Source organism: Fukomys damarensis, unplaced genomic scaffold, assembly GCF_012274545.1.
Source record: "Fukomys damarensis isolate Sample0158 unplaced genomic scaffold, DMR_v1.0_HiC HiC_scaffold_3, whole genome shotgun sequence".
Classification (NCBI taxonomy): Eukaryota; Metazoa; Chordata; class Mammalia; order Rodentia; family Bathyergidae; genus Fukomys; species Fukomys damarensis.
In genome coordinates, this window is record NW_022900915.1 from 27732062 (window position 1) to 27746081 (window position 14020).

At 37.7% G+C, this 14020-nt stretch overlaps 1 protein-coding gene across 5 annotated transcripts in view; it reads left to right on the forward strand.

Moving 5' to 3' along the window:
• Nucleotides 1-380: 380 nt before the first annotated feature.
• The window catches only part of Slco6a1 (solute carrier organic anion transporter family member 6A1), a 73251-nt gene continuing 59611 nt past the window's right edge, over nt 381-14020 (forward strand). For 2 of the 5 annotated variants that reach the window (XM_010608433.2, XM_010608439.2), the window contains exons 1-3: nt 386-584; nt 4469-4904; nt 13282-13542. In XM_010608433.2, the coding sequence (XP_010606735.1) occupies nt 4595-4904; nt 13282-13542 (571 nt within the window). In that variant the 5' untranslated portion in view covers nt 386-584; nt 4469-4594. Of the gene's footprint in view, nt 585-4468; nt 4905-13281; nt 13543-14020 lie in introns of all 5 variants that reach the window. The other 3 variants (XM_019205220.2, XM_019205224.2, XM_019205221.2) reach the window with 3 other exon arrangements.

Sequence of the window (14020 nt, forward strand, 5' to 3'; positions counted from 1 at the left end):
TAGGTGGCAGCAAATGAAATCTTTTAAAATATTAGTACCTCTGATAAAGTGGAGAGAAAAAAAAATCCTTATTGACAACCAGGTTCTTAGGAGGGAGTTAAAATTTTAGACAGAAACAGAAGCTTGCAAAATGTGTTAGCAAACCAAAGAAACTACAAAACTTCTTCTCCCACAAACTTATGTTGTAAGATAATACCACAGACAAAGTGATGTAACAGTAACCCCTGTTACGATTTAGGTGCGGTTTGAGTGTACTTAAAGGTGCAGGTGCAAGATGACTGGTCAGCAGTGTCGTGGTGTTGAAGAGGTAGAAGGGTGCTTAGGACATTGGGGGCTCTGCCCTTGGAGGGAGCAGGGAAAACTAGGGAAGCCGCACTCAGACCCCTCTCTCGGGACTCGCCCACTCTGGAGATCCTGGCCTCACTCTCCCCCTCTCTTGTGTGCTGTCTGCCATCTGATGCCATTCAGCCTGTTACAGAGGCACCTTCTGGTCACACGCTTCCCAGCCTCCAGAGCTGTGAGAAATACATTTCTCTTCTGTATAAATTTCCAACTTGTGCTACGGTGTTACAGAAACAAAAAAGGTACCAAGTATGACCTTGATCTGTTTTTTTGTTTTACGTCTCCATTTTTCTTTATTTTATTTGAAGTTGATAGCAATTTCTCTTCTCTTAATGTTTTAATAAATGTCAGAATAATTTCCATGCTTTTTAAATGTTTGTCTTGTTTTCAAAATTGAAGGATGCAACAAAGGAATCGTTCTGAATAGTTTTAAACCACACTATTTTTAAAGTCTATTATTTCCTACAAGTGTACATTCCCCTTAGAAGAACCCCTCATCAACAACTTCTCACCTCAGTTCTCTCAGTTTCTTCTGATGCCCTTTGTTTCCACAAAGATTTTGATTAAGAAGGAATTCTGCAGCATCTAAATATTGTAATGTTTTGTTTTCATCTTTTTTCCTCTCACAGTAGATGGTTGTCTAAGAAGCTGATTCAGAAAGATGTAAAACTCATTCCTACAGCTTTTTACTCTCTTCGGATGATACCTTAACCCTTACCTTTAATATATGTGATGGCAAACATTGATTTAGGCAGTGATAATATGTCCATCATTATCTTCTCTCTCATTTTTTTGTGAGAAAATCTGATTTATTTTCCCCCTTAACTGAGTCAGCTTTTCTACCCTCTAATGAATGGATTTAATTTTCAGAGAGCTACACATACTTTTTTTTTTTAACAAAGAGGCTAATGATTTTAATACTTTGAAAAAACAATTACCTTATCTACTATATGGCATGAGTGGGACAAAGCACTTATTAAATACTGCTTCTGGTACTCAGAATAACCCCAGATAGCTTAATTAATATCTTCACTTTGCAGATGAGGAACTAAGGATCAGAGTGTTAAAAAGAGCAGTCCCAAGTAGGAAGTAAGTTAACGGGATGAAGTTAATGAGATGAAAAGTCTGTATCTCATTCACTCCATATGACATGCTTTCTTTTGTTTTATTGCTAATAAACTTTCTATTACTCATTTAAACTCTTCTCTAGTTATTGGCCTATGTAAGTTTTCTGTGTCTTCATGGTTCAGTTGGTTATATATAACAAATGTATCTATTTCTTCTAAGTTTTCCAATTTTTAGTTTATAAGTTGTCTATTATACTTTCTATTATCTTTTGTATTTCTAGCTAGCTATTATATCTTCATTTCATCTCTGATTTTATTCATTTTGCTCTTCTCTCTATAGATGTTATTTTTAGTTTTACTAAATGTTTGTTGGGTTTGTTCATATTTTCAAATACCAACCCTTCATTTTGTTCATCTGTTGTATTCCTTTTCATCTCCATTTATTTGTGTTCTGATCTATTCTTTGTTTTTTCACCATGTCTTAGTTATTTTTCTCACTGAGTCAAAATACCCAACTGCCACAAGTGAAGGAAGGAAAGGTTTAGTTACACAATTTGTAGAGGTTTCAATCTATAATTGGTTGGCTCCAAGGCAGGGTGGCTTTGCAGAAGAAAAATCAGTTCATGGGGGACAGAAGGTAGGAAAGCAACAAGGAATGGCCACATCTCTTTCTATCCCTTACATCTTATCCAGGCTACTCAGGGTGGGTAGCACTCTCAGCCATAGTCCTAGCACCCATGATCCTAGCACTACACAGTGAATCCATCCCAGCATCACACACTCCAGATCCAGCCACTGCTGAAAAAGCCCTACTAATGATGCATGAGGCTTTGGGAGGACATCTGGGCACAAGACATGACACACTAATTTTAAAATTTGGTATCCTTGCTTTTTTAGTTACTCAAGCTGCATAACTAGGTTATTTGACATCTTTATTCTTTTTAATGTAGGTGCTTGTTTTTATAAATGTATCTCTTCATACTGGTTTTGCAATATCCCAAAGGTTTGCTATATTTATTTCCATTTAATTTTTTAAGCCAATAATGTGCTTCAATAAGTTCTTACTTAGGACTTGCTTTGTAAGGCTTTCTTAACTATGAAACACTTCCACATTAAATTTGTTCAGCCATTGTCATGATTTGATTTTAAAATATACATGTCACTTTAAAAACCATATTTATCATCAACCTCCTAAACCCTCTCTCACTTCTCGTCCATCAGTGTTCTCACCCCAGCCATGGTCAATCATTAATCCATTTTCTCTATTAGAGATTTGTAGATACTTCATACAAACAGAATCATATAACATGGTGTCTTTTGTGAATTGCTTTTTTCAAGTAGTGTAATGTATTTGAGATTCATCAGTGGTGTAGCAGGAGCCAGTACATCATTTTTTTTGTTGTTGTTGCTGAATTTGTTCAGATATACTATATGGTATCCATTCATTACATCATGGGCACTTTGGTTGAGTCTAATGTTGGTAGCTATCCACAGTTCTGCTGTTCCGTTTGTGTGTAAGTTTTCATCTGTTTTAATTTTCATTGATCACATATTTCAGCAGTAGAATTGCTGGGTCATTTATGGTAACTCTTCTGTTTCACATTTTGGGGGATTTTCCAACTGCTTTCCAAAGAGCCTGCATTTTAAATTCCTACATGCCACATTTGAAGGTTTTAATTGCACTACTGGTTATTGTCCTTGGCCACACTGGTTATTGTCTTTCTTTTTCATTATGGATGTTGTGTGGATATGAAGTAACATCTCATTGTTGTAGTGCCTGCAGTTGGCATTTAAGAGTTCATTAAGATCTCAAATATTCCTATTTTATTTTATGATTGCTCATTATTAGAGTAAATTTATCTGTTATCTTTGTAAATATAGCTCTCTGATGGGCTCAAAATATAATATTTATATATCCAGATTTGTTGACGCTAAATTGGGAGGGAACATGGAAAGGCTGCCTAAGTTCTGAGTAGAAGTGAAACTTGTAGTATTACTTATTTTTTTTCATTGTTTATTGGTACTTTTTAGGTATACAGTACAGTATTACTTATTTTTAACAGAGCTCTTTTCCGCACTCCACCCAGGCAGTGGCCAGTATGACACCAAAGGACAAAAATAAGGGTTTTCACCCTTCTCCATTTCCTCACTCATCACAATTCTGTTTTCTTTATGCTTCTTGATGTTATAAAACAATATGAGGAACCAAAGAAGTTGAGTTTGATGAACATGGAAAGCTAGAATGTAGCTCTTAATTACGGAATGAATGTTCATTTGACAAGACGCTCACTGACAAGCATGTAGCTTTGTTGAATCAAATTCAGTTTTCAGGTTAATAGTTTTAGGTGGTTTTTCTCCTTGTCTACCAGGTTGGCATTTTCTCAGCAGCACGAAGACTTGTTGAAGAGCTGGATTGTTTTTGACAACACATTTAATCCATAGGAAGGAAAGACATCCTCTCCAAATGTATAGATAAAATAGCTTATAGTTAGCCTAAGAAAAGGAAGCCAATAAAACATTGTGTTTTGACATAAAACAAGTTTCACATCCTGCAATGATGTCTCTACTGTCTTTCTCTCCGGTGAGATTTTTACACCTAGGAAAATAAATCATCCTATGGGTTCTGTGCCTTCAGTTAGGGAGGAAAATAATCCTTTCAGTTCTGTGGTAGGAATAAAGTTTCTAGGATAGTATTTTATTCATGTGAAACCTTTTATTTGAGGGCACGCATTGAAATATTTTTCTTTTCTAAACTCTTTGTGTTGGAAGTATTTTTTCCCCTTCTAATCTTTTTAGTGCTTCAGCAAATTTTAATTTGTGTCAAGTGAGATGGTCTAGTTGGAAAAATGCCACAATAAAGTAAATCTGGGACAATGACAATTTCATGGTCCCAACTTTACAGTTTTTTTTCCTTGCTTCCTAATGAGTAAAAAATAAATGCAGGAATGCTTTGACTTCGTTAACATTACTGTAGTACTCCCTGTGTGTATTGGCAATTAGCAGAATTGAGTTCTAACTTTTTGTTTTGCTTCATTTGGCCTTTCCCCTTGTGGAAGCAGAGAAGGAAAACAGCCTTAGATGTTGGCCCAGGGCAACGGTCAGTACTGCGCGGGACGTTTGCCTCCTGCCCAAGAAGCAACGTTCGCTCTGGAGCCTGGGCAGCAGGGAGGGCCTATCCTGCAGCCATGCAGCGAATCCCCACCCTGCGCCCTGTGACCTTGGAGTCCCTGGAGAAAGAGAAGTTTGGGCCTAGGCCCTCACGGACCGCTAATGCCTCGCAGGCTGAAGAGGAAGACGCCATGATAAAGTTTACTCGCTCCTCCAAAAAGAAGAGAGCCAAGCTTTCCGTCCTCAAGAAGAAGGAGCCACAGGTGGTACCAGGTGACCCTTCAGAGGGGCCGTGTGGCTTGGGCTGCATAACTATCGCATGCTGCCAGCGTTTTAACAGCATTCGATGGTTTATGGCTTTCTACTGCGTCCTGCTCGTATCTCAAGGTGAGCCCAAGGGGCAGAGACGTTCTGGTGAGGAAAGAGCCCTGAGGTGGACCCTGGGCTGTGCAAGCAGCAGGGCAGACTGGGGGCGAACGGGTGTGCAGCAGGCGCTCCGCGGGGCCTGCAGGGAGGCCGTGTTCTCTGATAGGCTCTTCATCGTGATTGCAGTCAAGGCAAGTTAACCAGTTGCGCCCCTACCTTTGCCTCGCCTTCTCAGGTACCCGATTGACACAGTCCACTCTACATTTCGGGGTGATAGGGCTTTGGCCGCCAGATAGGTGGAAAGATGTCATTTAACTTCCTTTGGTTACCAGCTCTAAGTTGGATTCAGTCTTCTGGAGGCGAAAATAAAGTTGAAAACTGTGTGTGTTTGACCTTCGGATTGGTTCTGCTTCTGCCCACAATTCTGAGACACTCTAGAAGAACCAAGCTCTGTCCGGATGTGGAGCCCTTGTCTGTAAAGGGAGGGGGAGTGGTGGGGCTTCCAAAAGAAGGAAACGTGAGGGTGTTTATTTTTGCCTACACTGTTTGAAGAAGGCGAGTTTCATGCCTAAAACGGGCCAGGATTTGAATACTTGGCCATAGCTCTCATCATTTCCTCTGTATCCAAACTGTTTTTTAGCCTCTTTAAACCGGTGGCACGGAAATCTGCCAGATGTGCCCTCTTTTTGCTCCCAAATGCTATGCTTAAATGTATGCAAGAAAAATGATGCAAAAGAAAAGAACCGTTTAAAAGTAGTAAAGAAGTGGTGATTGGTTTGTCTTGAGGTTGTCCCTGATTTTTGGAGGAAGTCGTTTGACTTTATGCCTGAATAGTTAAGTACAATTCTGACGGACAGCAGTGTAGGTAAGGAGTATTTGTTTAGTAAATCAATGAATGGAAACCTTTAGGAAGTATCCTTGAAGAATACTGTGGCGTTTCAGCATCTTCTTTATTTTATTTTTTCACTTCCTATCTGTAGATGTAGCACCATGGTGTCCTACTTCACTGTCAGCCTCAAAACAATACAGCCAGCTGATCATGGACAGAGGCTCAAAGACGGATGAGCAAATACAAATGAGAACAGTGAAGGTTATGCTGATGAGGCTTCAAATGAAAATGATGGTTCTATTGGAAATATATTAATGGCTTTCTATGTTATACATAGCAATTAATTTGGGTGCATTTTGCTAATATCCTGATGCCTTCAAGTTATTAACTTTATGTGACATAGGACATTTCAAGGCAGCATAGCACTCAGGCAATGGCATGAGAATAATTGGATGCTTTTAGTTAATTTACAGTGAGAATCAAGAGTAAATAGGAGCATAGCAAAAGATTTTAAAATTTTATACTTTGGCTGGCAAAGGAACATGTTTACAGGAGCTGCTAAAGAAGGTTCCGTTACTAGTGCCACAAAAAGAACCCAAGTGCTTGTATAGGAGGAATATTGGGAAAGGTTCTTGCAGGGAATATTAGAAATTGGCAAGGCTGAAGACAATATAGTCTCAAAGGTGTAGACATAGGAAATTGTTTTGAAGACAAAAACAAAACAAAAATAAAACCAAAAACCTCTGAGGTGCCCTTCTTTATTCAAAGAATAAACAAACAAGGACATAATCTCTCTGTTTAGCCAACAAGGTACTCAGAAGCTGTTGCAAGTGGGCCCAGATATAACTTGTCCTGGTGATAGATTTTAACACTGGTTCGATGCTGGTTTTGCAAGCATGCAGAATGAAAGAATAATGGGATGAGGGATGCTTGCGCTAAGATTTAGAAAGAAAGCCTTGGGAAGCCAGGAGGTGCATTGCAGGGCTGGTGTCCCTAAAATACCCTGTGACAGGATCCTTGAGAGTGAAGCACAAGCTGCAGTGGAGATCACCCGAAGAAAGGGAGCCAGCGGTGTGAAAGCACTGTTGGGGGAGGCCCATGGACTGTCCGAGCCTTGCGAGAGAGGCTTTACAGTATTCAGCATAGCCACAGAGGCAAGGCTGCCCAAGTTCTTGAGTCTACATCAATCGTACTGCACCTTGAATGTTGGAAATGAAGATTTAAGATTTCATGTTCTCCCTGCTGATTTTGGCTCAAATCCTTATTATTTTCTTGTTGTTTACTTTTGGAATAGGAGTGTATATCTTCTGCCTCTTCCATAACTGTATCCGGAAAGCACCTTTCTTTTGATTTTTCTAAGGGCTCATAACTGCATTTGCCTTAAGTCTTGCAAGCATTATACTTATTAACAACTCTGGAACAGTTCAGACTTGATATTATTGAAAACACAGTGTATGAACCAGCTGTCCCAAAAGAGACACAATACCAGCCCCCCACAAGTTAAAGGAGGAGAGATGTAGTTTGGCTTGTGTCTTCAGGGGATTCACCCACGGCCAGGTGGCCCCAAAGCAGAAGGATCATGGTGGAAAGACACAGTGAAACAAAGCTGCTGAGTTCATGGCTGCCAGAAAGCAGAACAGGAGCAGGGGCAAAGGCCCAGATCTGGTAACCATGGCTGTGCCCCCATGACCCACTCAGACACACCAGGGGTGTGCTATACTAATCTTAGTGGCTCCCAGACTGGTCAGGTTGACAGAGACAAGCTTAACCATCACAAAGACTAAATGCATTTTGCAGTGTTAAGTGGACCTGAATCTCTGAGGTTCAGGGGAAGAAGGCAATAATTTGGATCTTGTAAGTCCCCTGAAGTCCATGGGATAAAGGCTTGCTCTCCAGACTGGAACTAGTAAAGCTCTTTAGCTTGATGATTTTTTTGAAGGGAAAATAGTAGTAAGAATTGCTCCTATGAAAAAGATTCTTTGACGTCTTTGTTTCTCAGCTTCATTGTTTGTCTCCATTGGCCTTCTCACTGGAACTCTTCTAAATTTTTATGTGACTTCCGGAAGCACCTAATACTGTGAGTATTCCCAACATGGGAATGTAAGGCCTAACTCTTAAGCCTTCTTTTTTAAGTCTCATGAGATTCATTCTCATTTTCTTATTAAACTAAAGCCAGTAAATTTTTTTGACAGAGGATATGATTCCTTAAACATATAATACTTTGAATTTTTGTCTTATCCAAAAGATTTTTAAAACAATTTTATTGGTACACTTTAGATATACATAATGATCACATCATAGGAAATTTGTACCTGTACATAGTAAATCTTGATTCTGATTATATTTTAAAGCACTAATATCCTTATTGCTAATGCAAATACAGAATGAGAGCTCCTTCCTGTGAAATGCAGTAACATAATTGTTTAAATTAGGTTGACTGAAGTCATGTATTTAAGGCAAAACTTACATTTCTTGGTTTCTTTCATTTTCTGTATCTTGTCCCCTTTATTTTTAATTGCTTGGTTAACTCTTACATACCTCTTGACGGCCGGGGTGTGGTGGTGCATGCCTGTAATCCTAGCACTCTGGAGTTGAGGCAGGAGGATCGTTATGAGTTCGAGACCAGCCTGGGCTACATAGTAAGTTCCAGGTCAGTTTCAACTACATAGTAAGATCCTGTGTCAAAAACAAAAACAAAAACAACAAAACAAACTCTTACATACCTCTAAACAGATACAGAATTATTTTTGATGCTTTCATTTTCAGTAGGATGGGTAGATTAAATTACTTAATTTAATATTACTCAAAACATAATGAACAGATTGGCAAACTATGGAAAAGGACTGGGGGTTCCATTTGACCCAGCCATCCCTCTACTGGTTATCTTTCCAAAAGAACTAAAAGAATCATATCACAGTGATGTATGCACACCCGTGTTTATAGCGGCACAGTTTGTAATAGCTAAAACTTGGAAACAGCTCATTTACTCCTCAGTTGGAAACTGGATAAAGAGGATGTTGTTTTTCTATAAAATGGAATACTACTCAGCCACAAAGAACAAGAGCATAGATTCATTCATAGGAAAATGGATACATATTTAAGATATACTCCTAAGTGAAATAAATAAGTCACACATGTGAAAATACCGAATAATTTATCTGGTGTGAATAAACTGCAATAATACATAAGATCCTAATAAGATTGCTGACATTGTGAAATGGGAAGAAAGGGGCTAAAGGTGTAGGGAAGGTGAAATGGGTAGGGGAAGGGTAATAAGACAAAAGAAAAAAATGTGACATAATGAAAAGATGGAAATAAAGTGTTTGTAGATGGGGAGGGGAGGAGGGGATAAAGGGAGGGCAGGGACAAGGGGAAAAAATGAGAACTAAGACCTGTCATGTAGACATACAAGATCCCAACAATGACTGTAACTGTGCTGTATCCCTAAAATGTACCAATAAACTCAATTAAAGCTGAAAAAAAAAAGAAAAGGAGAACATTCAAGTATATCTCAATATTTTACATCGTAAAAGGCAATATTTAAAAAGTTATGTTTGTGCCAAACCAGGAAGATGCTACAGTACCATTCTTGATGATTTTGTTTATTTTTGCTTACTTGATTTAAAACATTTTGAATATTATATTTGGGGGACATATTTCTTTTCATATTTCTTCATTTTCTTATTTTACTTGATCCTACTCATTTCATAGTTGAAGTAGTACAGTGATAATCATCGTAATAGAATTCTATTTTTCATCCTCATGAAGTTCTCCTGTGCTTCATTTATTTACTTGCCTAACAGTGTGGGGAACCTGTTTAACTTAGTGTTTAAATCGGTTTTCTGTATCTGCCTTACCTGGGATAGTTCCAGCTTATGGTTCTTGTCCCATCTATCTATCACAATTCTTCTCACTCCCTTTTGACATATTATTAAGCTTATTCATCTAAGCTGGGCTGTATTTAGTTATAAACTTGTAAATTCTACGCTGCTCCTTTTTTTCACAAAAAAATGGGTAAAATTCTGTGTGATGAGCAGAGTTCTTATTTTGACACATACTTAAATCTAAAAGACAGCTAACTATATGCTATCTGTTTTTATACCTTTTCTATATGTAGCGGTAATAAAAATTTTCTTGTAATGACAACATGAAGAGCTTTTTAATGATATCTCCCACTACTGCATTGGAATATTGTGTCCTCACTAAATAGGTACTTGTTTTGTCTCTGCTTTTGCTGTCAGTGTTTTGCAAGCACTACCATAATTGGACTTAATAGATGATTTGTGTGTCATTGTGATCCTATTAACCATCACATTGGTTCTAATCAAGGAACTCATTTTATAGCAAAAGAAGCGCAGTAGGTGGTTAATGCTCAAGCAATCACTGACCTTACCACATATCTAAAAATACAGAAGTGTTGGCGTTGTAGATAATTCTAATGTCCTGTGAGCACAAGACTGAAGCTGGGACAAAATGAACATATTTGGGATGCTGTCCCACAAGATGAAGAATGTGCTTTGAGATAGCAATGTGTGCGTGTTATTCGGGATCAAGAGGTATAAGAGGGTTAAGCTGTGGGAGAAAGAAGCTATCAATGAAAAACTGGTTTCATAACAACTTGGTGACAAAATTATAGAGCTAGGGAATTTCTGTTATTTGTTTTTATCTATATGCACACAAATATATGCCTCCTATATTTTTGTTTACGTGTATATGTGTTTATATATTATATATTTATTATATATATGTATATATATTCCAGTTCTTTATCTCCTCTCATTCTGTTTTTCTGTTCATATTTTATTTATGGTAGATAATCTTATAAATTTGTGTGTAAGTTATAGAATGTGCTTGAATGAGAAGGCAGATTAAGACTCCCTCTCTGGACATGGACACAGTTAATAACAAGACTTATTTCTTGCCTTGTCCATTATTGGCTCAGTCTACAGTGAATTGAAGAAAATTCTTCCCCTGAGTGCAATAAGGTTTTCAATCTCTTGTGTCCTCATAATATTAATTTATTTAACTAGTAATATCTACAAACATTGCAATAGTGCGTTTAGTTATAAAATTCCTACACAAATGTAGTTCTAGTCCTATGATATATTGGCTTTATTACTAGCAGTTAACTTTGGCATTTAGTTTTTTGTGACATAACTAGAAGGATTAACATTGCCTGGGGATGAATATGGTAACTGATTGTATTACATGCCTCTTTTGGGACAGAGGGAAGGCATCTTTGTAAGGAGATGATTAAAACACATTAGGGAAAAGCATGATGATGTTTCTATTTGGTATGGATGTTTAAATATGGAGTGTCCTGAGTAGTCCACAGGATCAGCTCTGAAGTTTTTTTTTGCCTTGTTGGCCTTAAACGCCTGTGCTGTGCTCTGATCACCCTCCTATTTGCATGGTGATGAAAGTCTGTAAACCGTATTCCCCGAGCTCCTGCTGGCTTTCACTTAGGACTTGCCACTAAAAGTCTGGGACATTGACATCAAAGGCGGAAGAAGAAAACCTCTATTATTTTTTCTGTGCAGAGCTGTGACAGCAGGAGAACTTCTAGGTGACTTCAGGCTTCTGGATTTAAGCCTAGGAATAAACGTTATTCTAATAGCAGCAATAGGGAGTGATTTGGTAGCCCTGAGCTCATGGGTTCTGGCTCTGGCAACCTTGAGGCAGCAGAAGCAGCAGGTAACTAGACTGGTTCTCACAGCACTGGGAGGAAAGTGGGTTCCTGGCTTCCTCAAAGCAAGATTGGCATAGCAGCTCCAAACAACAGCAGTGGTAACAAAAGCCTGTGGTCCAACAGCATTTACACATATTGTGACTTACTTAGTAATGCTTTTCCCTTTTCACTCTAATAAAGGTCTTACTTTTGTAACCATTCCCTTATATCAATTTATTCTATGTTCAAACACTTAGTCTGATTATTCTTCCTGTTGGTATGCTAAATGATAGATAGAAATGTACAGTACCATTTATTTAATGTTGAAGAACATGTAAAACAGTTCCTTATGTTTTTCACTGAATATAATTTTCAAACAAGGTTTAAGATCATCAGAAATGGTAAAATTCAGAATAGGGAATACTGGTGTGATCGTTAAGCTTTATTGTGTCAAATTGAGTGACTTGGGTGCCTTCCAGGGGATTGGTGCAGCACACTTCTGCGTGACTTGGGGGGGGGTCATGGAGGTAATACCTCAGAGTAATACCCTTGAGGGTCTAGGAGTAATGCCTTGGATATTATTCATGTATCTAATCCCTTGTCTCTTCCTCTTGGGTACTGTTCCCTTGCTCTGCTTCCTGGGCACCCCATGAACTAGACGGCTTTGCCATGTCCTTTGGCCATGATGTTTCTGTGTTGGAGACAGCTGATCACGGGCTGAATCTCTGGAAACCATGAGCCAAAGTAAACCTCTTCTTCTTTAAGTTGTGGGAGTCAGGTATTATGTCCTGATGACAGAACTGACTAATACAGAAAATGAATAGGTACAGAGCCCATTGCTATGACTGACACTACCACAAGTTGTGGGTGTTGAGTACTGTGTCTCAGAACAGGAAAACCAATGATATAACTAGTTATGAAAAGGAAGGACAGGAATACATTTGAGAATACATGTTGCATATCAACATCATAGTTAATATTTTATTATCATAGATGATATTTTATTTCTATGTTTAGATAGTAGATAAACATGTATTAGATTGCTTATGATTTTTTATAATTGAAATATAGTGTATTGAAATAAAGACCAACAATATAAGAGATGATACAGCAACAAATAATTCTCATACAGACTATTTCCAAGATTTAGCTATTCTGAGCTGTGTCTATAAACATGGATATGCATGTATCACTGTAACATAGGGTCTTATAACTCTTTCAGGAAGATACCTAGAAATGGAATAACTAGGTCAAATGGAATTTCTAGTTTCAGTTTTGTGGTTTTTTTTTTTTCTGTACTGGGGGTCAAATTCAGGATCTTGAGCTTGTGAGGCAGGTGAGGTGTCACTGAGCTAAATCCCCGGTCCCTAGTTTCAATTTTTTGAGGAATCTCACACTGATTCCCACAGTACCTGTACTAGTTCACATTCCCACCAACAGTGTAGAAGGGGTCCTTTTCTCCAAAGCCTCCTCTGCACCTTGAAACCATAATGTTAAGCGAAATAAGTCAGACAAACAAGCTTAAATATTACAGATTTTTCTTATACGTGAAACCCAAAGTATAAATAAAGAGTAAAACAAAACAGATAGTAGGAAGTAGCGAGATTGATTAGCATGTGCTAATAAAAACAAATTTAAAAACAAGTAATCTTCTAAATTACTCATAGAGATTGTTGAAAAATAACTTCAAAATTTTAATTAGAAAATATTTCATAGAGGTTAAAGTCTAGTAATGTTTTAGAAAAGGGATCATTATGTGTTTATAGATTGTAAACATTTAGAGTGATGAAAAATAAAATTAACAGTATAAAATAAGATTTGCTTCAAAATGATTACAATGATTATATAATTTGTCTCCAAGATACATTCTATCATCCTGTTTTTTTCTTTTTACATTTTAGGTATTGTGTTTGGTCTTATCGATCTGAGCAATAATGATTTTGAACAACACCATATTCTGACAATCACCGAGCAGATAGCCCTGACACTCAGTTATGACGTTTCTTCTTGCCTGATGGTGCTATTTATAGCCTACTATGGAGGCAGTGGGAACAGAACAAAGTGGATTGCACTTTCTTCCTTTTTAGTAGGACTTGGATCACTTTTACTTGCTTTTCCATACTTCGGTGGTAGAAAATATAAATCACAGGTAAAAACTGAAGGTAAGATTTCTAGAAAAGCTGTGATGTATCAAATGAGTGCTCATTTAAGCCATTGGCTCAAGAAATTGAAAACGCTCTGTGATACTTGTCTGTATATTCACCATCCGTATTGATTTATATGGCCAAGTTTATTAGCTCCTGTAATTAGTGAACATATATGTTCAGATCATATGGGCCTGGAAAGAAAAGGAAACAATATTTTGGAGTAATTACTTTGTGAACTTATTTCTCTCTTATGAATTTTCATATATGGTCTGAATTTGAGAACTATGGTATTTCCTTTTGTTTTCCACAGTATGCATTAATTAATCCCTTTATCTTGTCTCACTGTCAGTTTTCTGTCCCAGAACTATAAATCTATGTACTCAACTATACACTTTGCTTCATATGGCCTAGAACAGTTGATGAGCTCTGAAATGAATTTATGGCTGTCAACTGCAGTTGCTAATTTTGCTCTCAAACTGATCGATTCACCTAA